This window comes from Capra hircus, chromosome 8, assembly GCF_001704415.2.
Source record: "Capra hircus breed San Clemente chromosome 8, ASM170441v1, whole genome shotgun sequence".
In the NCBI taxonomy this organism is placed as follows: domain Eukaryota; kingdom Metazoa; phylum Chordata; class Mammalia; order Artiodactyla; family Bovidae; genus Capra; species Capra hircus.
Window position 1 is genome coordinate 39,837,311 of NC_030815.1, and position 26,416 is coordinate 39,863,726.

At 42.1% G+C, this 26,416-nt stretch overlaps 1 protein-coding gene across 1 annotated transcript in view; it reads right to left on the bottom strand.

The window, feature by feature from the left end:
* Positions 1–7,937, bottom strand: part of SLC1A1 (solute carrier family 1 member 1) — a 75,212-nt gene extending 67,275 nt beyond the window's left edge. The window contains exon 1 of the mRNA XM_018052025.1: positions 7,467–7,937. Within this exon, the coding sequence (XP_017907514.1) occupies positions 7,467–7,557 (91 nt within the window). The 5' untranslated portion in view covers positions 7,558–7,937. The remainder of the gene's footprint in view (positions 1–7,466) is intronic.

Genomic DNA, 26,416 nt, shown 5'->3' on the forward strand with positions numbered 1-26,416 from the left:
ACAATCTTTTCAGTGATTCTACAACTCTGGTGGATTCTGATTTGGTTCCAAAACTGAAACCAAACCAGGCATGGGTATTCAAAGCCCAAAACAGTTTCCCTAATTCTTCCATATGTGAAAGTGGGATCTAGTCAACTAAAGGATTGCTTCCCCAATATACTTAATTAAGCAAATATGTGCAAGACACACATTCCTGTATAGAAACTATACAAGTTTTTAGACCTTATATTACTGTTGTAATGAATAATTTAAAGCTGACATAGAACATTACCTTGGTAACAATTCCACACACAATTTACATTATTATATCCCAAGTCACAGATGTAGAACAACTGATTCAACATCAAGGTCATTTTATCCTCTAGTAATGACTGTGTGTATGTGTGTTAAATTGCTTTGGTTGTGTCCAACTCTTTGTGATGCTATGGACCATAGCCCGCCAGGCTCCTCTGTCCATGGGATTCTCCTGGCAAGAATACTGGAGTGGGTTGCCGTTTCCTCCTCCAGGGGATCTTCCCCACCCAGGGACTGACCCTGAACCTGCAGCTCCTGCAACTTCTGCATTGCAGGCGCATTCTTCACCACTGAGCCATCAGGGAAGCCAGTAATGACCTTAACGCTTCCTAAGTTCCCTAAGAAGAGTTCCTCTGACTCTGAGCAATGAACTGAGGAATGACTGCACAAGCATAGAGCTAAAGGATCTTAAATCTAGAAGGAACTTCAGTGATCCGACCCAGGGTCAACAAGTGTGCAGCATACACGCCACTGTTTCCTGACCTTAAGCCCTTGGCAGACATCGGTAATCAAGTTCAGAACTCTTGTTTCCAATTCTTTCTCAACAAAATATCACCTCAGACAGCCAGCTACCTATAAATGGGAGTTGGCACATCAATGAAATCTTTGTTCTCTTCCAGCTAATCCAAACCTCTCTTCCTTCTGATAAGGGTACTAGGAATGCTTCTGCCCTCTAGGGGTCTATAACCTAGTTGTGAGGCAGAAAAGTTAACATACTTGATAAGTATGTATAATACTGTTAATCTGTCTTAGTGATGCAAATCACAGAAGGCTGAAGCAGGCAGAGAAGAATGTATGATGGAATTCAAGCTTAGGTTTGGGCTAATTTACTCATTCAATAAACAAAGATAACCTCTTACTACCTCCCTGGGTCATAAATGACTCAACAATTCAACAAATGTATTGAGCACACCAGGCATTGTGACAGGTGGTATGGATATAGTGAGGGGCAGCCAGAATTCCTTCCCTCAAGGGCTCTTCAAGGGTCAGTGGAGAGGGCAAATATTAGCAAATACTCTAACTACTTGGACTTCCCTGTAGCTCAGACTGTAAAGCGTCTGCCTACAATGTGGGAGACCTGGGTTCGGTCCCTGGGTTGGGAAGATCCCCTGGCGAAGGAAATGACAATCCACTTCAGTACTCCTGCCTGGAAAATCCCATGGACAGAGGAGCCTGGTAGGCTACAGTCCATGGGGTCGCAAAGAGTCAGATATGACTGAGTGACTTCACTTTCACTTTCTTTCCAACTACAGGGCAACAAAGAGCAAGTTGATATTGGTTCTGTGCAGTGGGAAGGCATGATAGTTCTTCTCCAAGCTGCTGCCCCAGCCAGGACTCCCTCTCCTGCTAGAGATCACCACCTCCTTGTTCCAAGGACCAAATCTAGTCAAGGAGTGTCAGGTCAACCTGCCGAACACCTCACAGAGCCATCTTTTCCTTCCTACTCCCACTGCGGCTGCCCTGCCGAGGCCCCCATCTCCCTCTCTACCTGGACCTCAACAGCAATCCCCTGGGCGTTCTGCCCACCTGCAGCCTTACCCTCCTTGGATCCATTCACCACATCCATTTGCCTCAAGGATCTTTTCTAAGCACAGTCCTGACCATGTCACTGCCCAGCTTCATCCCCAAAAGCATGTCTGAACTTATCAGTGTGGCATTCCAATCCCGCTAAGATCCAGCCCCGGACCTCTGTGGCAGCTTTGCTTTTTCCCTCATGTACCTCAGTCACACCCTTTGCACCAGTCACACCAAGCCCCTTAGTTCGAAGGTAAGAAGGGCTGACTTTGAAGGTGGAAAGAATAGCAGGGGAGACTCATGGACCAAGGTGTAAGGGTGATGCTGAGCCTAGAGTGAAGACCAACCTGGCTAAGGGGTCCAGCAAACCCCACAGGAACAGTGCTCCTCCAGGGTATACACTGCAATTCTGAGAGTCCCAGGAGGCATGCTTCTGCCCCTTCTCAGTCTCAGGGGAGAAAGGGGCAACTGCAGCCCAAATCGAACACTACAGAGTCTTCATTCCCTATTTTGACGTGGCACACAGCCAGACCACAGTGATCCCCAAGAGGTTCTGTGAGGACCAGGCAGATGGGGACAAAGATGGAGGACAGCATCCAAAGGAGGGGAAGGGAAAGTACAGTAAAGCTGGGAATTGCCAGTTGTTATCTGAGTGATCCTGAGTGAGTCCTGCACTTTTCCATGTCTGTTTCCTTATCCATATAATGACAAAACAATAATGCCTACCTTACAGTGGCAATATTTTTCTCATTGATTTTTCTTAAGCATTTCCTAAGATTTCACTAACCATGACAGAAATGAGATTAGAAAAGTGGCTAATTGCACTAGCCTCCTGAGCTGGTCTCTCTGCTTCCACCCTTGTGTCTGCTCTCTATGGTCTAAGAGCAGCCAGGAGAGCAGATTAAGACAGTCAGACCATGTCACTACTCTGCTCAAAACCTTTTAACGGTTTCCCAACTCCAGTAAAAATCAGTCCTTATAAGAACACACACCATCCTATCGCCTCTCCCCCTCCCACTCCACTCCCATGCTCTTCCTCATGCTGGGATCTCCCCAGATATCTGTGTACATGTTCCCTCACTTCTTTCCAGTCTCAACTCAACTGTTGCCTTCTCAGCAGGGCCTGGTGGCTCAGTGGTAAAGAATTCACCTGCCAATGCAGGAGATGCAGGTTCCATCCCTGGGCCGAGAGGGTCCCCTGGAGAAGGAAATGGTAACTCTAGTATTCTTGCCTGGAAAATCCCAGGGAGAGAGGAGCCTGGCAGCTTACAGTCCATGGGAGTCCAAAAGGAGTTGGACACAACTTAGCAACTTGACAGCAGCAGCAGGGCCTTCCCATTCACCCTATTCCAACTATAACCGCCCAGTTCCCCTCCCTGCTTTCTGTTGCTCTAGAACACTCTCACCACCCAACGTACTCTATATTGTAGTTCACCTCTTTATCCGGTTTCCTGTCTACTTGTCTCCACTTCACCATACGCTCCATGAGGACAGGGGTTTTATTTTGTTCACTGTTACGTGCCCTGGCTCTAGAAAAGTCCCTGGCACACAGTAGATGCCTGATATAGATTTGTTGAATGAGCAAATGATTTAAGTGCCAGTTACAGTACTGGTATATTCCAAGGCTGAGCTGATCAGAGGCCCAGCAGCACAGGCTGAAGCACATGAGTTTCATGATAACAAAATATATTCTGAACACTGAGCTGAAGCCATTTCCCCGCCCCCATCTCATACTCAGGGGCTTCAGAGACATGCAGAAACACAGCAAGAGAGCTTATGCCACAGCTCAAATTAGCACTACCAGATATATACTACAAGAGCCCCAGCGGAGGAGACATGAGGCTGGCTTGGGCAAGGATATTACTAAGGACATGAAGAAACTGTTCTCAGTTTTAGACAACAGAATCTGAATCTATAAATGATTGCTTCCTTTAGTGTGCTGAAGAAAATTATTCAGGAAGAATAAGCTCGTCAGCTCTGTCCTGTAAATAGCAATAGCTATATCCTTTCCTGAAAATCCATAAGCTGGAAATCAGATTTTTCAAACGACTGAAATAAAGCACAGCCTGTCTGGATAGAATGATCAGGCTTTATGTTGTGAGTGGGGTGAGGGTTCCATGACTGCTTTGCCAACATTACACATGCTATGATCATTACCGGCTGACTTGAATTACAATGCACAGAATTCTCACACACTGATTCTGCTTGAACAGAATTCCCACTGAAAGCACAAAAATTCTTCCCTCAGAATTTCTGCCTGTTAAATGAAATGAAAACCATGCTATATGGGGCACAAAACAAAATGATTAATCCTTTCCATATCCTTTCAAAACAATGAATAGTGAGTGCTCTGGAGGCTGGTGTTCACCTCGACAGAACATGTCATCAAAATACTTGAATCACCCTAGATTCAATTCTAGGCTGGACACCAAGCAGGACAGAGAAAGATCATGAGATATCTTATTTCATAAGAAAATATTAATTTCCTCAGAATCAAGGTATTCAAATCACCTTAAAATGACATTTACTGAGTGCCTGTTATATGCTAGTCATACAACTAGGTATTTTCACATTATCTTAATCAACTCTAATAGCATAGGAGGGAATGATCTATATCCCTATTTTCCAGATGAGGAAATTGAGGATTCCAGAGAATGAGAGATTTTGTCTAAATCACAGAGCATGACTGGATCAGAATTCAAATTTAAGACACTTGACTCCAGTCTCTGTTCTCATACTACTACACTATGGAAGCAAGGGAAAGGCCTGCAAGAATCGTAACGAATACAGTGAAAATAGTTCCTAATCCCTGGTGGCTCAGACCGTAAAGAATCTTTCTGCAATACAGAAGACCCAAGTTCGATTCCTCGGTTGGGAAGATCCTGGAGAAGGGAATGGCAATCCATTGCAGTACTTGCCTGGAGAATTCCAGGGACAGAGGAATCCATGGGGTCTCAGAGTCAGACATGACTGAGTGAGTGACACACACACACACATACAATCAGATTTTACTAAAATCTGAAAATCTAAGATGTTATCTCCAGGACTTTGTAGGGTTTAACAGATAGTGAAAGATAGTCACTTTAACAAAGAAAGTCACTTAACTATTCAGTTTCTTTATTTCATGAGTAACAATATAAGGAAATAGTTAGCTTTTACTATCTCTTTGTCCACAAAAGAAATTAACATTTACACCTAGTAAAGATGACCTTTAATTTCATCTCCCCCCACATACTGCCTTGAAAAATCAGAGGCTTTCATCTGGCTGCTAAAAAGTTTTGCCCTTCACTTCAAAAATCAAAATACTTTAAAGTGTCAGCGCTGATGAATTATATATACCAGGGACAAAATACTTCAGTTTTAATCAGAAGATGATATTCTATCAGGGTAATAAATGAAATGTTCTTCTTTTTTAAGGTCCACATGTTGAAAGGTTCAGAAAGGAGGCTACATGAGAGTGTTTGCAATCTCTGTTATCAGTTAAGACTGTTACAAAAATAAACTTACTATCATGGTCAAAAGGGCTTATGGATGGACTTAGCATCTCTGTTATAAGTTGGTTGCAATTTCACTTCTGGATTTAACCCAGAATGAGTTAGCACAGATGACAGAGACAGAGGTGTGACTTTTGTACTCAAGCCCAGTGCTCCAAAGACTGAAGAAAAGAGAACGATCCTGGGAAGGGCCTTGTGATGGGTGCACTGAGGGTGGTATAGGCCTGACACTTCTCAGACCGAGTTGAAATGCTCCAGGACTGCCTGATGTTACTCTTTGAGGAGCAAATGTGCTGAAAGACTTCAGTTGAGTACTTACAGATTTAATATTGTGTTTTCCTTTCTGGAGCAAAGTGTCTGAATCACGCTCCCAGGGCTTACCCACGTTAAAACTGGAAAAAATTGCCCATCTGACACCAAAGGCCCCATCTGCAAAACAGACACGTTATCTCCCTTGACCCGGAAGATGTATATACGTGACAGGTTCTGAAGGCCAGGGAACGATTTTCAAAATCTTTGCCAAACCAGCCTTCAGTGAATCAGTAAACTCAACACCAGCATGCCACACGTGGTCAACAGGTGAGTATCTCTGGAAAACCCCACAGCTGAAAAGGTAGGATCATTTCATTTCCGCGAGGAATCAGGAAGGAAATGCCAGCCTACCCAAAACCATCCTGAAGAAGGGATTTCACAATTAATTCTGGACTCTTGTCACTAGGAAAACAAAACCATCTCATCTATTTGGCTGCAGGTAAATCACATCACTCTTTTTGAGGAATCTGTTATTTAAAATGTGATGGGGCAGGATAGCCCTTTCCTTAGAGCCACGTGACTCTTCTTGGGGGAAACAGAGCTAAGTACTCAAGACTTGCTCCTTTGCTTCTCTCTTTTCCTCCCACAGATAGCCTCTGCTAAAGTAATTCCAGGATGTTATTTATTTACTAGAAACCTGACTTTGCACAAGGATCTAGAGGAGCAAATCCGACCCTGAGGATCGCGTTAACTTCCACTGACATTTTTGAGCTGGGGCACCAAGAGAGAAAGCAGGTGACACCAAATATTCTGAGATCAAGAAGCAGCAGCTGGAGAGAAATGTGCTTGGGGTTGGGAGAGGCACAGGCTACCCCTCCTCCCAGCTCCAGTTTCCAAATGGAAGGTGAGGACTTCAAAGGAGCCTCACCTGCTGGGTGTCCCCACCTGGGCCAGGTCTTGGAGGAAAGGAGACAGTCTTGGCTCCAGCACCAAAGAGGAACATCCCAAGGCCCAAGTTGTAAAACAGACAACCTGGCAGAAATTCAGAGTCTAAATTGGAATAACTCATACCTCTGAGCAATGGCTCAGACATTCACCTGATCCAGTGATGTGTCAGAAATAAATCACTTAAATACACCTTGTTTAAAAACAAGCAAATATGACTTAAATATTACTTTCAATAGAAAAGAAATGTGGCGAGCAGGGGAGCTCAAGGAGGCGACCTCGGTAGGTTTGCAGGGTGGAAAGGGAGAAATCTGATAGGTCTCCCTTCCCCTAGACTTCCTGCGGGCCATCACTGCACATCCCTAAATTCAAGCACAAATCTGGCAGGTTTTCCGTGCCTGAGTGCGGGCAGCGGCTCGCCGCCGCGTGGGCAGGCACCTTTCCAGGCACTGACTAGGAAGAGTGACCGACTGTAACATCCACACTCTCCCTCCCGCCGGGGACCGGACCATTCCTGAGGTTAAGATGCCTCTTCCAGTTCAACCGCGCAAACCATCATCCACACTCGCTCTGTCCGGACAACGCATGGTTCAGGGGGAAAAAGAGGAGGGGAGCAGATAGGATTTAAACAATTAAACCACATTTGCTTCCAAACGGTAAGAACGGAGACCTACTTGTCTCCCTTTCCCCCTTTCAAGCCCCTGTGATCATTTTGGGTAAAGCAGGAACCCGAAGCTCACGGGGCACGCAAATGGGTGTCCCGGAGGAGCTTTGTTCTTCGCATGGAGAAATCAGCACCCTCGAGGGTAAGCCCCCGCGCGGTGTCGGAAGCCGAGGGGGAGCCGAGGAACCGAGCACCTGGTGCGCCAGCGCCATGCCGATCCTCACACGCGCCCGCCCTGCACGCGGCCTGGGTGCTGGGAGCGCGTGAGGGTGCGCGCGTCGCCCACCCGCCACGCATCTCACCTAGCACCACCGCGACCACGGTGGAAAGTAGCAGCCAATTATTCCTCAGGAAGCGCTTCCAGTCGCATCCCTTCCTCGCCGGCTTCCCCATAGCTGGCGCCCGGGCTCGGAACCACAATAGAGGCGGCCGCTATTGTGCGTGGGGCTCGCCCGTGCGCGCGGGGGCCGGGGAAACCCTGGGACGGCCGGTAGCTCCGCGGCGCAGTGGAGGAGGGTTGCGGGCGCGACGCGGAGAGGGTGTGCGCTAGCTGCCGCAGCCGCTGCTGTCACCACCGCCGCAGCCGCCACCTGAGCTCGTGCGCCGCGCCTGCCGCCCGTGCTGTGCGTGGCGGGCGCGCCCGGCTCCTCCTGCCGCCGCCGCGCTTGCGGCACCCGGGCCAACCAGCAAGGAAAGAGGGAGGAGCGGCCTGCCCAGGGAGGCGGGTGCGTGCGTGGTGCGCCCGGGGTACCGGTGGAGCAAGCCTGGGAGGGCGTTCGCGCTGTAGCTGGAGCCGGGTCGGCGCTCAGAAGAGCAGTGTGCTCCGCCCCAGTTTCAGGCTGGAGCCTTTCGCTATTTTTTTTTTTTTTTTTTTAAATTGGTCAGGCAAGGTTTTCGGATTTCCAGTTTCCTCTGCTCCCTAATCCTTGCGGGGCGGAGGGGCGGAGTCAGTGGCCCCTTTGGCTTCAACTTCAGCCTGCACACCCCCACGCCTCCTCTTTCGCCACACCAGCTATTGTCAGTGCAGCACCCGAGCGGGGAGAGCTGGGGGGAACTGAGTTCTGTCTTGGGTTCCCTTTGCTTCTCGGACTTCCCAACAGCCTAGAAAGCCTGAAGCCTCTAGGAGTGAAAGAAAGAGTGCTAGGGGCAGAACGGGACTTTGTGAACTTTCACACGAGGTTTCTAACCCGCAGCCCCCAGAGGTATTATTAACTCTCCTGCTTGGGTCCAGGGAGGTGAATCTCCTGTAGGACTGCCTGTGGACCCAGGGCTTGGAATGGACCCTCTTAGAACTTCACTTCCGCTGCTTGCGGCTGGCTCCGTGGCCGCCCGAGGCCCCAGAGCTGTGAGACTTGGCAAAGTAATTCAGACTGAGAACCCAACCGAGCGGAGCTGAGTGAAAGGTGGGCGGGCCCATCCCTCAGGGCAAACGTTTTGGAAAGGCAAAAGCAGGAGAGTTGGAGAAACTAGGTAAGTGCCGCGGAGTGAATTTTCTAATTCCCTTCCGTTCTTTTACTCAGTTTTTTTTTTTTTTTCCACCCTAGCTTATACAAAACGTTTTCCTTCCCTCAACCACACCACCACCTCGCAGCTCTAGTCTTGCCTTCTCGTCAGCTTTGCTTGGGTTACCGCAGTCGCGCACCATTGTGCTGTTGTAGAGTCTCCTCCAGTTGGGGAATCTCCCCAACTAAAAATTTTCTGGTAACTAACTCCTCACAATTAGAGCGCCATTCCTTTGGGTAAACTAACAAGTGTCCTGGAAGAGAAAGTAAGTTTTATGAACCATGTACACTTTAGTATGAATGAGCTTATCAGCTCATTTCCACAAAATAAATTTTGAGAAAGGAAAGATAGAGGAATACCAACGTCGTTGTGTGCCTGGGGAAGATCTGAAGAAATGTCAGAAGAAGGGAAACTATTAACAAAGAAGGGATGAAGATTTCCATCCTACAGTAAAAAGGCTGGAAATACTCAGATGTCCAGCATGAAAGGAATGGTAAATATTTTATGGAACTGCCATGCAGCTGTACATTATGCAGCCTCTATGAAGGAAGTTTATGACATTTCTAAGAGCATAGGATGGCACATGTCATAATAGGGAAAACAAGAAGATTAAATTGTTTATATAGTGTGATCACAACTATGTAAAACAAACATAAAACAAAGCCATGTACTTAGAAAAAAGTCTAGAAGGAAACACAAAATTTTAACAGTGCTCGTCTGGGTGATAATATGATGTCTGAATCTTTTTGCTTTCTATCCTACTGTATTTTCCAAACTGTTTACCATAAGCACATCCATGCCCTTTACAGTTGTAGATAGGGCTGCATTTAAAGAATAAACAGGTCCTAAAGAGAGAAAAAACTTGAAGAATCTACGACAAACTTTGTACATTGCAGTAAAGTGAAGAGGAACTAAAAAGCCTCTTGATGAAAGTGAAAGAGGAGAGTGAAAAAGTTGGCTTAAAGCTCAACATTCAGAAAACGAAGATCATGGCATCCAGTCCCATCACTTCATGGGAAATAGATGGGGAAACAGTGGAAATAGTGTCAGACTTTATTTTGGGGGGCCCCAAAATCTCTGCAGATGGTGACTGCAGCCATGAAATTAAAAGACGCTTACTCCTTGGAAGGAAAGTTATGACCAATCTAGATAGCATATTCAAAAGCAGAGACATTACTTTGCTGACTAAGGTCCGTCTAGTCAAGGCTATGGTTTTTCCTGTGGTCATGTATGGATGTGAGAGTTGGACTGTGAAGAAGGCTGAGCGCCAAAGAATTGATGCTTTTGAAGTGTGGTGTTGGAGAAGACTCTTGAGAGTCCCTTGGACTGCAAGGAGATCCAACCAGTCCATCCTAAAGGAGATCAGCCCTGGGATTTCTTTGGAAGGAATGATGCTAAAGCTGAAACTCCAGTACTATGGCCACCTCACGCAAAGAGTTGACTCATTGGAAAAGACTCTGATGTTGGGAGGGGTTGGGGGCAGGAGGAGAAGGGGATGACAGAGGAAGAGATGGTTGGATGGCATCACTGACTTGATGGATGTGAGTTTGAGTGAACTCCGGGAGTTGGTGATGGACAGGTAGGCCTGGCATGCTGCAATTCATGGGGTCGCAAAGAGTTGGACACAACTGAGCGACTGAACTGAACTGAAAATAGTTACACCTGGGTTTTGGGGGTAGGATATATTTAGGTTTAAATCCCAGCACCACAATTTACCAGTTGGGTGTTCTTGGGCAAGTTATTAATACTTAAATTTTTTGTCTTGCTTTCTGCATGTGTAAATGGAGGCACTCACAGTATTTATTTCATGAGGGTATTGTAAGAATTGAATACAAGAATGTATGTAAAAGACTTAGAACAGTGCCTGGCACGCAACAAGTGCCACCATGAGTTTTACTTGGAGTCAACCTAGGCAGGCGTTTTCTTACTTCCTCCCTTGTTCCCTGCCTGTCCTAAAGATACGTTGAGCCATTTCACACACATAAGACACTTTGTATATTGATTAATAATAATTTCCTTTAAATTGCTGTCAGGGACCCTAAATCTATTGTACTTTCACACCTAAAGCTCACATGTACATACTCATTTTATGCTTCTTTGAACTATGCAGTCTAAAAATAGGGTAATAAAAAAGGAAAATAGAATCTAAACATATACATTCATTTTGCAATAATTAACATCTCTGCATTAAAAGTCAAGAATCTCAGAAGTTCAAAGCATGTATGCCAGATGAATTATAAACTATGTATATACTTTACTAAATGGCAGTTCCACTTTCAGTTCAGTTCAGTTCAGTTCAGTCGCTCAGTTGTGTCCGACTCTTTGCGAGCCCATGAATCGCAGCACGCCAGGCCTACCTGTCCACCAACTCCCAGAGTTCACTCAGACTCACGTCCATTGAGTCGGTGATGCCATCCAGCCATCTCATCCTCTGTCGTCCCCTTCTCCTCCTGTCCCCAATCCCTCCCAGCATCAGAGTCTTTTTAATGAGTCAACTCTTTGCATGAGGTGGCCAAAGTACTGGAGTTTCAGCTTTAGCATCATTCCTTCCAAAGAAATCCCAGGGCTGATCTCCTTCAGAATGGACTGGTTGGATCTTGCAGTCCAAGGGACTCTCAAGAGTCTTCTCCAACACCACACTTCAAAAGCATCAATTCTTTGGCGCTCAGCCTTCTTCACAGTCCAACTCTCACATCCATACATGACCACAGGAAAAACCATAGCCTTGACTAGACGGACCTTAGTCGGCAAAGTAATGTCTCTGCTTTTGAATATGCTATCTAGATTGGTCATAATTTTTCTTCCAAGGAGTAAGCGTCTTTTAATTTCATGGCTGCAATCACCATCTGCAGTGATTTTGGAGCTCCCCAAAATAAAGTCTGACACTATTTCCACTGTTTCCCCATCTATTTCCCATGAAGTGATGGGACCGGATGCCATGATCTTCGTTTTCTGAATGTTGAGCTTTAAGCCAACTTTTTCACTCTCCTCTTTCGCTTTCATCAAGAGGCTTTTTAGTTCCTCTTCACTTTCTGCCATAAGGGTGGTGTCATATACATATCTGAGGTTATTGATATTTCTGCCAGCAGTCTTGACTCCAGCTTGTGTTTCTTCCAGTCCAGCGTTTCTCACGATGTATTCTGCATATAAGTTAAATAAGCAGGGTGACAATATACAGCCTTGACTCACTCCTTTTCCTATTTGGAACTGGTCTGTTGTTCCATGTTCAGTTCTAACTGTTGCTTCCTGACCTGCATACAGATTACTCAAGAGGCAGGTCAGGTGGTCTGGTATTCCCATCTCTTTCAGAATTTTCCACAATTTTTTGTGATCACACAGTCAAAGGCTTTGGTGTAGTCAATAAAGCAGAAATAGCTGTTTTTCTGGAACTCTCTTGCTTTTTCCATGATCCAGCGAATGTTGGCAATTTGATCTCTGGTTCCTCTGCCTTTTCTAAAACCAGCTTGAACATCAGGAAGTTCACGCTTCACATATTGTTGAAGCCTGGCTTGGAGAATTTTGAGCATTACTTTACTAGTATGTGAGATGAGTGCAATTGTGCAGTAGTTTGCGCATTCTTTGGCAGTGCCTTTCTTTGGAATTGGAATGAAAACTGACCTTTTCCAGTCCTGTGGCCACTGCTGAGTTTTCCAAATTTGCTGGCATATTGAGTGCAGCACTTTCACAGCATCATCTTTCAGAATTTGAAACAGCTCCACTGGAAAGCCATCGCCTCCACTAGCTTTGTTCATAGTAATGCTTTCTAAGGCCCACTTGACTTCACATTCCAGAATGTCTGGCTCTAGATGAGTGATCACATCATCATGATTATCTGGGTTGTGAAGATCTTTTTTGTACAGTTCTTCCATTGTATTCTTGCCACTTCTTCTTAATATCTTCTGCTTCTGTTAGGTCCATACCATTTCTGTCCTTTATCGAGCCCATCTTTGCATGAAATGTTCCCTTGGTATCTCTAATTTTCTTGAAGAGATCTCTAGTCTTTCCCGTTTTGTTCTTTTCCTCTATTTCTTTGCATTGATCGCTGAAGAAGGCTTTCTTATCTCTTCTTGCTATTCTTTGGAACTCTGCATTCAGCTGCTTTTATCATTCCTTTTCTCCTTTGCTTTTCACCTCTCTTCTTTTCACAGCTATTTGTAAGGCCTCCCCAGACAGCCATTTTAGTTTTTTGCATTTCTTTTCCTTGGGGATGGTCTTGATCCCTGTCTCCTGTACAATGTCATGAACCTAATTCCATAGTTCATCAGGCACTCTATCTATCAGATCTAGGCCCTTAAATCTATTTCTCACTTCCACTGTAAAATCATAGGGATTTGATTTAGGTCATACCTGAATGGTCTAGCAGTTTTCCCTACTTTCTTCAGTTTGAGTCTGTATTTGGTAATAAGGAGTTCATGATCTGAGCCACAGTCAGCTCCTGGTCTTGTTTTTGTTGACTGTATAGAGCTTCTCCATCTTTGGCTGCAGAGAATATAATCAGTCTGATTTCAGTGTTGACCATCTGGTGATGTCCATGTGTAGAGTCTTCTCTTATGTTGTTGGAAGAGGGTGTTTGCTATGACCAGTGCATTTTCTTGACAAAACTCTATTAGTCTTTGCCCTGCTTCATTCCGCATTCCCAGGCCAAATTTACTTGTTACTCCAGGTGTTTGTTGACTTGCTACTTTTGCATTCCAGTCCCCTGTAATGAAAAGGACATCTTTTTTGGGTATTAGTTCTAATAGGTCTTGTAGGTCTTCATAGAACTGTTCAACTTCAGCTTCTTCAGCATTAGTGCTTGGGGCATAGACTTGGATTACTGTGATATTGAATGGTTTGCCTTGGAAATGAATAGAGATCATTCCGTCGTTTTTGAGATTGCATCCAAGTACTGCATTTTGGACTCTTTTGTTGACCATGATGGCTACACCATTTCTTCTGAGGGATTCCTCCCCACAGTGGTAGATATAATGGTCATCTGAGTTAAATTCACCCATTCCAGTCCATTTTAGTTCGCTGATTCCTAGAATGTCGACATTCACTCTTACCATCTCTTGTTTGACCACTTCCAATTTGCCTTGATTCGTAGACCTGACATTCCAGGTTCCTATGCAATATTGCTCTTTATAGCATTGGACCTTGCTTCTATCACCAGTCACATCCACAGCTGCATATTGTTTTTGCTTTGGCTCCATCCCTTCCTTCTTTCTGGAGTTATTTCTCCACTGATCTCCAGTAGTGTGTAGGGCACCTACTGACCTCGGGAGTTCCTCTTTCAGTATCCTATCATTTTGCCTCTTCATACTGTTCATGGGGTTCTCAAGGCAAGAATACTGAAGTGGTTTGCAATTCCCTTCTCCAGTGGACCACGTTCTGTCAGACCTCTCCACCATGACCTGCCCGTCTTGGGTTGCCCCGCGGGCATGGCTTAGTTTCATTGAATTAGACAAGGCTGTGGTCCTAGTGTGATTAGATTCACTAGTTTTCTTTGAGTGTGGTTTCAGTGTGTCTGCCCCTGATGCCCTCTTGCAACACCTACCATCTTACTTGGGTTTCTCTTACCTTGAGCGTGGTGTATCTCTTCATGGCTGCTCCAGTAAAGTGCAGCCGCTGCTCCTTATCATGGACGAAGGGTATTTCCTCACCGCCACCCTTCCTGACCTTCAACGTGGGATATCTCCTCTAGTCCCTCCTGCGCCCACGCAGCCACTGCTCTTTTAGCTGTAATAAAAGATAATTGATAAGCAAACAGTTAATAGTGCACTTAATATTTGCCAGACACCCTCCTGACCACTTTATACATACCATTACTTTGGTCCTCATGACAGTTCAGTGAAGTAGAGACTATTATATCCATGGGGCTGCTGGAAAAATCAAATGAGATCTTGTGTATTATCATTATTTTCATTTTAGAGCTGAGGAATTTGAGGTAAAGGAATGTTAAGTAACTTGCTTGTCTTCCCTCCACTAGTCAGAGAAGGATCAAGGGTTGAACTCAGTGGTCGTTTTTTTTTTCCTTTTTTTTTTCCAGATCATTTTATTATTTTTAAAAAATAAAAATTTATTTATTTTAATTGGGGGTTAATTACTTTACAATATTGTATTGGTTTTGCCATACATCAACATGAATCTGCCACAGGCATACATGTGTTCCCCATCCTGAACCCCCCTTCCTCCTCCCTCCCCGTATCATCCCTCTGGGTCATCTCAGTGCACCAGCCCCAAACATGCAGTATCATGCATCGAACCTGGACTGGCGATTCGTTTCATATATGATATTATACGTGTTTCAATGCCATTCTCCCAAATCATCCCACCCTCTCCTCCCACAGAGTGCAAAAGACTGTTCTATACATCTGTGTCTCTTTTGCTGTCTCACATACAGGGTTATCGTTACCATCTTTCTAAATTCCATATATATGCATTAGTATACTGTGTTGGTGTTTTCCTTTCTGGCTTGCTTCACTCTGTATAATAGGCTCCAGTTTCATCCACCTCATTTGAACTGATTCAAATGTATTCTTTTTAATGGCTGAGTGATACTCCATTGTGTATATGTACCACAGCTTTCTTATCCATTCATCTGCTGATGGACATCTAGGTTTTCTCCATATCCTGGCTATTATAAACAGTGCTGCGATGAACGTTGGAGTACATATGTCTCTTTCAAATCTGGTTTCCTCAGTGTGTATGCCCAGCAGTGGGATTGCTGGATCATAAGGCAGTTCTATTTCCAGTTTTTTAAGAAATCTCCACACTGTTCTCCATAGTGGCTGTACTAGTTTGCATTCCCACAAACAGTGTAAGAGGGTTCCCTTTTCTCCACACCCTCTCCAGCATTTATTGCTTGCAGACTTTTGGATCACAGCCATTCTGACTGGCGTTAAATGGTACCTCAATGTGGTTTCAATTTGCATTTCTCTGATAATGAGTGATGTTGAGCATCTTTTCATGTGTTTGTTAGCCATCTGTATGTCTTCTTTGGAGAAATGTCTATTTAGTTCTTTGGCCCATTTTTTGATTGGGTCATTTATTTTTCTGGAATTGAGCTGCAGGAGTTGCTTGTATATTTTTGAGATTAATTGTTTGTCAGTTGCTTCATTTGCTATTATTTTCTCCCATTCTGAAGGCTGTCTTTTCACCTTGCTTAGAGTTTCCTTTGTTGTGCAGAAGCTTTTAAGTTTAGTTAGGTCCCATTTGTTTATTTTTGCTTTTATTTCCAGTATTCTGGGAGGTGGGTCATAGAGGATCCTGCTGTGATGTATGTCAGAGAGTGTGTGCCTATGTTCTCCTCTAGGAGTTTTATAGTTTCTGGTCTTACGTTTAGATCTTTAATCCATTTTGAGTTTATCTTTGTGTATGGTGTTAGAAAGTGTTCTAGTTTCATTCTTTTACAAGTGGTTGACCAGTTTTCCCAGCACCACTTGTTAAAGAGATTGTCTTTAATCCATTGTATATTCCTGCCTCCTTTGTCAAAGATAAGGTGTCCATAGGTGCATGGATTTATCTCTGGGCTTTCTATTTTGTTCCATTGATCTATATTTCTGTCTTTGTGCCAGTACCGTACTGTCTTGATGACTGTGGCTTTGTAGTAGAACCTGAAGTCAGGCAGGTTGATTCCTCCAGTTCCATTCTTCTTTCTCAAGATTGCTTTGGCTATTTGAGGTTTTCTGTATTTCCATAAAAATTGTGAAATTATTTGTTCTAGCTCTGTGAAAAATACCATTGGTAGCTTGATAGGGATTGCATTGAATCTATAGGTTGCTTTGGGTAGTATACTCATTTTCACTATATTGATTCTTCTGATCCATGAACATGGTATATTTCTCCATCTATTAGTGTCCTCTTTGATTTCTTTCATCAGTGTTTTATAGTTTTCTGTATATAGGTCTTTAGTTTCTTTAGGTAGATATATTGAACTCAGTGGTCTTGCTCAGCTAAGTACACAAACTCTGCATTAAACCACCACCTCTACTATGAGAAACAAATACAGAATTGTTATGGGAAAATAACTCTTGAGTTATGTGAATTTTACTCTACACAAGATTGTCAAGAATCTCTCCATCCACATCCAGGAAATGCTTTGGTGTCCTACAGTGCTGTGCTCAAGTGGAAACTGCATGCATTTTATGGGGCAGTGGTTGAACCCTTGAATCATTTCTCCATTGCTGCTACAAGCACTCAATAATTCTACCTGATTTCTCTGCCTAAGACAAGAAATGGAATAGGAAACATCACTTTGGAGAAAGAGGAGATTGGAGACCCCTGGTGCTCAAGTTCTGTTCTTTTTTACTTTCTAAGCCTGAGCTAGTCATGGACGCAAATAATTGCAAATTGGACAGGAGTGCAGAAGCATTTCTCTTGTAAACTGCCTGAGGAGATCTTAACTACTCAGCTCCCAAAATAAAATCTCCACTCTTCTGGGATAAGATCTTAAAGCCAAGTAGAAAGTAGGGTTAGGATTTTACCCCTCCAGTAGATCTCCCTTTTCCCTGGTCCCTCACATTCTTTCATCCTGCTGAAATATAACTTTGGCCAGTTCTTACTACATTACATTTTGCCAGTGTGTCTCTTTGCCTCTTCCTTCCTTCCTCCCTCCATCCCCCTCCCCCTTCTTTGTCCTCTCTCTCTTTCTACCATTTAAGTAACTCTGACATTTCCTTTATTGTTATTGTTTCTCTCTCTCTCTCTTAAATTGTTAACTCATGGACTCTCCTGTTAGTTATTAAAGAAAGGAGACTTTGACATTGTCACACAAGGTTAAGCCAGTGGGTGACAGCCTGGGTGACAGCCTGGCCTTATATATTACTTGGCATAGAAATGAAAAGGGGCATTCAGAAAGAAAAAGTAAGTCATCAGCTTCTGAATATCTCTTAAAATAGTATGCTGGTTGCATTCTACCACCATAAAGCATACGCAGCTGGATGCTTTGTCCCTCAAGCTGTGATAATGGGGAGAAGGAGGTCATGAGTACTGGAGTCTCCTTTAGCATCTATAGCAGTGATTCATGACTGATAGATAGTAAGAAGGATGCTGTCAGCATATTCCAATACCTTTTTTTTTGTTTTAGCAATCTCTTTTTTGTCTTCCAATTTTCATTTGGATTTCTCTTGGGATTAAAAATTAAGAAGTAAAAGAAACTATAATTCATTAAATCTTCACAGTAATACTCCAAGTTATATTTTATAAAGATTATTTGGCCTGAATAGACTTGTATGTTAGTTAGATATCCTTGAACTCTCGAATCTAACAGAACGTTGCCCCATAACTTTATTACTCACTTGACAAACTGAAGAGCAATTCTATTTCATTTTAGAGTATGAATAAAAAATTATCTGCTGTATGTCCTTGAACAAGTCATTTAATCTCTCTGAATCTCAGTTTCCTCATTGAAATATATCATTTACAGTAATAAATATAAATGGTTAATACATATGAAAATATTCAGTCTCACTAGTACTGAAAGAAATGAACATTTGAACCAATATTTACTAGCTGAACAAACATATTTTAACATAAAATTTTAAAATTCACAATTATAAATTTATAATTTGAACATTTTAAATTATAAACTTAGAGAGGAAAATGGAAAATGGCAAGTGTCACACAGTGCCAGTGGACCTAGAAAATGCTATGATTTTCTGAGGATAATTAGGCAATGTGTAACCTTTCCATCAAAAGAGTTTGTATTTTGTAACTCAACCATTCTATCTCTAGAAACTTATACCAACAAAATACTAAAGGGATGTTCATCCCAACCCAGCTGGAAAAAATTAACTGTCTAGTAAAGTGAATTGGCTAAAGTTTGAGAAATGGTATAAAAATATACTGGACAATGAAATACTATGCAGAGACTGAAAAGCATATTTTAGCAAAGTATTAAATTACATGGGAAAATGGTAAATACCTACATACAACTATGTTTTGAGATGGCAAAAGTAAATTATAGTCAGTAGGTGGGTTGTTTTCTTATACTGAGAATGCAGTCATTTATTATTTTTATCTAAAAATATAAAACTTAAAATATATATAATTCCAAGTAAGTCTGTATGTGGGTGCACATTTGTGTATAGGCGTAGTGATATGGACATTATTAATGTGCTCTTTTTCTTTTGCATTTCTGAGCACATGTTCTTTGCCCTGCTAAGCCAAGGTGTTCATATGCTTGGGAGATTAGGATTTGTTACAAAGGAATTTAAAGAAAAAAATGTACTAATATTAGACTTCTGTGTGATATGTGGGGTTAGGTAGCAAGAAAGATTGTTATTGTGAGAAAGAATGTCCCCATATTCCTTCATCTCTTCACTAGAATACAAAAAATCCCAGCTCGGAGAATTGCCACATAGTGTAGGAACGGAACCTTCTATCTATAGTGGCTGTCACTCCAGTGGAGCAGGCAGTTGAGACACAGGGGAATTAGAAGAAAAAACACTTTATTGTCAAGGGAATAATGGCAAGAAGGGAAGGGAAGAGAGATGTTGGTCCTGTTTTCTCTCTCCAGGCAGACTGCATCCAATAAGGGGGTACATGTTAGCAAAAAGGGGGTGCAGCTCTGTCCCCTACTCCCTATTAGAAGGCTGCTTCCCAAGCTGTCCCTTCCAATCTGGGGTACAACTATATCAACACAAGTGTGGCAGGACAGTGTGGTCAGGCAGCAAGAGACTCTGAGATTTCACTTCTCAGCCACTCTGTTCCTGGTAGCAGGGATGCTGGGCTGATGGGATGGTCGTGGCAGGGTGAGAAGACCCTCCTTAAAGTCTAGGAGAGCACCCGTGTGAACTGGCCTGATGTAGAGAGACTCACTTATTTGTTACTTAGCAGTAGCTGCTGTGAGACAGAGGCTGTAGGTAGAGATGTCCCTCAGCTCTAACAAAGCCAAGGGAAAGACAGAACACATCTTCACAGCTGCAGATTTCAACCAAGATGGTGCATGGGGTAAGTTCCAGCACAGGGGACAGTGCTCTGGAAACCAGTGTCTGAATGAGTCCACACATTACCCTGGGTTGTTAACTTTGCAAAGTCTCTTTTATTCTACAATTGCTCCTCATCTCATTTGCTGAGCAGTCATTTGTCCTACAAAATTCTTTGTATTCTGGATTTGGCTTGCACGAATTTGTGTGTCATCCTTGCATAGGGGCCATGCTAATCTTCTCTGTATTGTTCCAAGTTTAGTATATGTGTTTATTCATGGTGGCAATTATTTCATTTCTCTACCCAACTGTTTCCTTTAAGCTGATAGTTAGATCTGGAGATTTGATATTTGGCAATGCTAACACTGAAAAGTGGATTCTGATATTGCCAGCCTGATTCATCTGTGATAAATTCACCAAAAACCTTTTGAATATGATTTTGGCATCAGCTGGTAATTCATTCTGTCATTCCTTCTGAACACATTGGCTGATATTCTTCCATAGAAAGGATTTCTACCTCATCAACTGTTTGGTTACCCTGAAATAGCTTGTATGGAAAAGGCAGGATTCATGCTTTATTTCCCCTCTTTATTGGTTTTCTAGGTAATAAATTGGTATACTAGCAACATCCAATGGTGATTGATGAGGTTCTGTTTTCTTATTCTTTGTTACTATTATTATAAACACATGGATTTACATGTTGTGGATGGTTTTATGTGTTTCAGTCAGTTACAGTCATGATTCTTTCCCTTGTTCAAATTTTCCCATCTTTGGTCAATGAGAGCCCCTTCATTTTGAATCCTGTGTCCTTTTGACAGAACCATTTATCTTCAAAAGTGTCCTTATTTTCTGGCTTAGCAAAATGTCTCAAGACCATCATCCCATACATTTCTTGCCCTGGAACTCTCTCTAAGTCGCTCAGTCATATCCAACTCTTTGCAATTCCATGGACTGTAGCTAGGCTTCTTTCCATGGAATTTTCCAGGCAAGAATGTTGGAGTGGGTTGCCATTTCCTTCTCCAGGGGATCTTCCTGACCCAGGGATTGAACACGGGTCTCCTGAATTACAGGCAGATTCTTTACCATCTGAGCCACCAGGGAAGCCCTGGAACTAGACACAGCCATTTCTCCAGACAGTCTGGGGCCCTCTTAGTGGAGAATAGTACTTAGAAACAATGATCTTGATGATGGGAGGGCTTGTTGCTACTAGGTTGTCGATGTTTCTAGCCCTTTTTAGTGGACAGCACTCAGAAATACATATTTCATGCTGCTGCTGCTAAGTCGCTCAGTCGCGTCCGACTCTGTGCGACCCCATAGACGGCAGACCACCAGGCTCCCCTGTCCCTGGGATTCTCCAGGCAAGAACACTGGAGTGGGTTGCATTTCCTTCTCCAATGCATGAAAGTGAAAAGTGAAAGTGAAGTCGCTCAGTCGTGTCCAACTCTTAGCGACCCCAGGGACTGCAGCCTACCAGGCTCCTCTGTCCATGGGATTTTCCAGGCAAGAGTACTGGAGTGGGATGCCATTGACTTCTCTGACATAATTCATAGTAAGAGACAAATAGATAATGAGTTCATACTGATGTCTCCTGTATAATTTTTTGTTATTGCAAAATATCATAATAAATTTTACCATATAAATCATTTTAAAACGTATAGCTTTGTGACATTAAGTACATCCCCACTGTTCTGCAAACCTCACCACCATCCTTCTCCAGGGCTTTCTCATCTTCCTAAACTGAAACTCTGTACCCATTAAACACTGACTCCCCAACTCCTTTTTTCCTCCAGCTTTTGGAAATCACCATTCTATGAAATTCTTTTCCTTTTGTGACTGGCTTATTTCACTTATCATAATGTCCTCAAGGGTTATCCATGTTGTGGTATGTAATTCCTCACTTTTTAAGGGAGAATTATATATACCCTGTATGTATATACCACATATTATTTATCCCTTCATTCATTCATTGATGAACACTTGGGTTGTTTCCATCTTCTGGCAATTGTGAATAATACTACTATGAAAATGAGTGTATAAATACCTGTTTGAGTCCCTGTTTTCAATTCTCCTGTGTTATGTACCCAGAAGTAGAATTGCTGGATCATATGGTAATTCTATATTTAATATTTTAAGAAACTGGCATACTGTTTTTACACTGACTGTACCATTTTACATTCCAACAAGCAAAGCACAAGGGTTCCAGTTTCTCCACATTCTCATCAATGATTGTTGTCTTAATAGTAGGTATCCTAATGGATGTGAATCAGTTTAAATTTAAGATTACATTTTGGATTAAACTTCCTTGATTTTACTTTGAAAAGCATAGTTCCTAAAGACATGAATTGAAGTGTTTATTTCCTAATCATACTATATATAAAATAGTTTTTTTTTTTTTCAAGTGTCAGTATTACTTCTAATAATAAAACCACTGAATGCAGCTTAAGATTCCTTTGTGGTTCTTTTGTCACCAAAATCTTCCCTGGTGGCTCAGATAGTAAAGAATCTGCCTGCAGCGCAGGAGACCCAGGTTTGATCCCTGGGTTGGGAAGATCCCTGGATTGGGATCCCTTAGAGAAGGGAATGGTTACCCGCTTCAGTATTGTTGCCTAGAGAATTCCATGGACAGAGGAGCCTGGTGGGTTACCGTTCATGACATTGCAAGGAGTCAGACATGACTGAGTGACTAACACTTTCACTTTCATATTTTTATATATACTTCAAGGGATGTATGGTCAAATTTCCATGTCTGAAAGTCACTCAACAAACATAACTAAACAGAAAACAGAGTCATACACACAAAGAATAAACAGGTGGTTCTGTAGGGGTGGAGTGTTGAGAGAAATAGATGAGACAGATTAAGAGGTACAAACTTTAAGTTATAAAATAAATGAGTCACAGGTATGAAATGTACAGTATGTGGAATATAGTTAATAATTATGTGATATCTTTGGTGACTGATGACAGCTATTCTTATGGGGATCATTTTGAAATATATAGAAACATCAAATTACTATGTTGGGTACTAGGGATTAACATAGTGTTATGGGTCAGTCATATGACAAAAACAAACTCATGCAAAAAGAGATCAGATTTGTGATTACTGGGGGTAGAGGAAAAGGGATTGGATGAAGGTAGTCAAAAGGTACAAACTTCCAGTTATAAAGTAAGTACAACATGATCAGTATAATTAACACTGTTGTATGTTATATATGAAAGTGGTTAAGAGAGTAAATCCTAAGAGTTCTCATCATAGGGAAAATTTTTTTCCTATTTCTTTAATGTTGTATCTGTATGGATGTTCACTGAATGGATGATGGATGTTCACTGAAGTTATTATGGACATCATTTCATGATGTGTATAAGTCAAATCAGGATGTTATACATCTGAAACTTACACTTTGTACAAATTATACCTCAATAAAGCTAGAATGAAAAAAAAAGAATCTATGGGTAGAATTCCAAAGAAAATGGCCTCAGAGTCAAAAATAATAAAGTAGCACAACATTATGAACACACTAAATGCCACTGAACTATATACTTTAAAATGGTTAATTGTATATTATATGAATTTTGCCTGAATAAAAAAAATTGAATTAAAAAAGTCACTTGAAATAATTATGCCATCAATTTGATATACAGTTAGAACCATAGGTTTCCATTTGTTTTCAATTAAAAATTTTTTTGGCTGCAATGCATAGCATGCAGGATCTTAGCTCCCCAACCAGGAGTGAAACCTGCAATTCCAACCACTAGACCACCAGGAAAGTCCATTTTCAAATGTTATAAATTGGATTTTAAAAATTCAGTAATTTTTTAACGTATATAAAACTTTTACACAGTTCAGTCAAACTGTAAAACCGCACAGTCAGAGAATTCTCATGTTCATCTCCCCTCTCCTTTCCTCCGCTGCCTCCCAACATATATAACAGTTAGCAGATAGCTCCTGCAGTTTAGTTTATGCTTTAGTTGCTTCTTTGTAGGAAATAGAAAGAAAGGTTTATAGTCACATTTTCCTTCTCTTTATTACACAAAGGTGACATTTTACAAGCCCTGTTCTAAGCTTCTCTTTTTTTTCATTTATCCTGGTGCTCACCCAGTGTTACATACAGAGATTTTCCTTGTTCCTTTTTCTGTTCAATACTCCTTTGTGTAGTTCTTATTATAAAGAAATCTTCCTCATTCCTTTGAACTGCTATGCTGCTGTATGAATAAACGTATAGTTTATTTAACAAACTTCCTACAACTACTATGGTGAACCATATGAAGGTTCCTCAAAAAACTAGAAACAGAGCTACTATATGATCCTGTAGTCCCACTCCTGGGCATATATCTGGAGAAAACCGTAATTCAGAAAGATACATGCACCCTAGTGTTCATTGTAGCACTGTTTACAATAACCAAGACATGGAAGCAAGCTAAATGTCCATTGTCAGGTGACTGGATAAAGATGTGATAATATATATGGATTAAAGTGAAGTCACTCAGTTGTGTCTGACTTTTTGTGACCCCGTGGACTGTAGCCTGCCAGGCTCCTTCGTCCATGGAATTTTCCAGGCAAGGGTACTGGAGTGGGTTGCCATTTCCTTCTCCAAGGGATCTTCCCGACCCAGGGATGGAACCTGGGTCTCCCAATATATGTGGATATATATTATCTAATTTAATAGATACATATTGTTAGATTAAACTTGCTAATAATTTGTTAAGAAGTTTTACATCTGTGTTATGAGGGATAATGTTTTATAATTCTATTTTAATGTCTTTGTTTTTAAAATCAGGGTAATACTGACCTTATATTATAAAGTGATTGAGTGTTTCCTCCTTTTCTATGTTCTCAAAAAATGTTTCTATTGATGTTATTTTCCCTTAAAAGTTGGAATTTACCTGTGACGTCATCTGGACCTAGAATTTCTTTGTATAAATTGTTAACTGCAATTCAGTTCTTTAGTAGATGTTGGGCTGTTGACGTTTTCTATTTCTTTTTGGGTCATTTTTGATACATGTCTGGTAATGAATGTGTCTCTTTCATCTGTGTCGTCACATTAATAGTTGTCTGTAGCGTATCCTTAATGTCTTTTAGGTCTGTTTGATGTCCTCTGTTGTACTCCTCACATTGGTAATTGGTGTTTTCATATTTTTCTTGATTAGTCTGGGTTCAGTTCAGTTCAGTTCAGTCGCTCAGTCGTGTCCGACTCTTTGCGACCCCATGAATCGCAGCACGCCAGGCCTCCCTGTCCATCACCAACTACTGGAGTTCACTCAGACTCACGTCCATCGAGTCCGTGATGCCATCCAGCCACCTCATCCTCTGTCGTCCCCTTTTCCTCCTGCCCCCAATCCCTCCCAGCATCAGAGTCTTTTCCAATGAGTCAACTCTTCGCATGAGGTGGCCAAAGTCTGGGTAGGAACTTACAAATTTTATCAGTACCACCCCGATAGAACTAGCTTTGGGGTTCTCTGATTTTCTACACTCTTTTTCTGGTTGGTAGGCCACATTTTTGGGGTTCCCTCATCTCTGATCTTGGACTCTAAAGTTCTGGCTGCTAAGGCAATTTTCTAATGATGTCAGTAGACTTACTGCCTTTAAATAGATTTTATTTTGTATTTTTTCTGGCTTTTCAAGTTGTTCTCACCAGGAGTACATGTTAATACTTCATTATAGCCAGAAGCAGAATTGTGACAGAAATAATTTCAGGTGGCTGGTATTATAGGAAAAGTGCTGATATGGAAGCAGGATTCTCGGCTTTAAGATTTCTCTGTTGCTTACTGATCCTGCTATTAATAACCTTGGGCAAATCAAATTGACGGTTTTAGTTTCCTTGTCTGTAACGTGGGGATAACAATAATACCTTACATCACAGTGCTTCTGTAAGTATTTAGTAAAGTAATATGAAGTGAAACTTTTTTGAACTATGAAAAATTTCATGAATATAGCATGGCTCATATTTAATTTGTACACCTATGGATGCCTTGGAGGTGGAGACTGAGTCTTTTTGATCATGATTCCTCAACACCTGGCACAGTTCCTGGAACATATTTTGGCTTTTAATGAATGTTTGTTGAGCTCAGCCAAAGGTATTTACATGAATAGTTACAATTCTCACATGACTCAGTAAATTCATACTGTATACCCATAGTTATTGGCAACACCTGAATTAATCTGGATCTGGCTGAATTATTGTTTAATATTGTTATTTAGACTAAAAATGTGTATAGTATCATGTATAAATTTTTTGTATTATTCTTACAGGATTATCCTTTTTCTGGCCACAAACAGAAATATGTGCTGAAAGATCAATAAGTAGTGGGAAATCCCTGCTGCTAAGTCGCTTCAGTCGTGTCCGACTCTGTGTGACCCCATAGAGGGCAGCCCACCAGGCTCCTCCGTCCATGGGATTTTCCAGGCTAGAGTAGTGGAGTGGGGTGCCATTGCCTTCTCTGGGGAAATCCCTAAGGGTTGTCTAATAGGAGGAAGAGGTAACAAGATGCCCAGTCTCTAGTAATGCTGTAGGTTGAGTGTGCAAATATAAAGGAGGTTCCTAAGTGATGTGTCACTAAAGCTTATAAGCTCTTACCTTGCCACCACATTCCTTTATAGTTTCTGCCTGTGGGGCTGTTGTTTGGAGGAATTTAACTATACCACTTACAGAAGACAGGTTTGTGTGTTATCTTAATACCATTTCTAGGTCCCCCATGCCCCTCTTCCCCCAAACATGGATTCATATCTCACCAGTTTTAAATTCACATGTGAAGTTCATTCAGGCTAGATCACTGTTTCCCCAGCTCCAAGATTCTGCATGTGTGTGTGTGTGTGTCTGACTCTTTGCAACCCCATAGACTGCAGC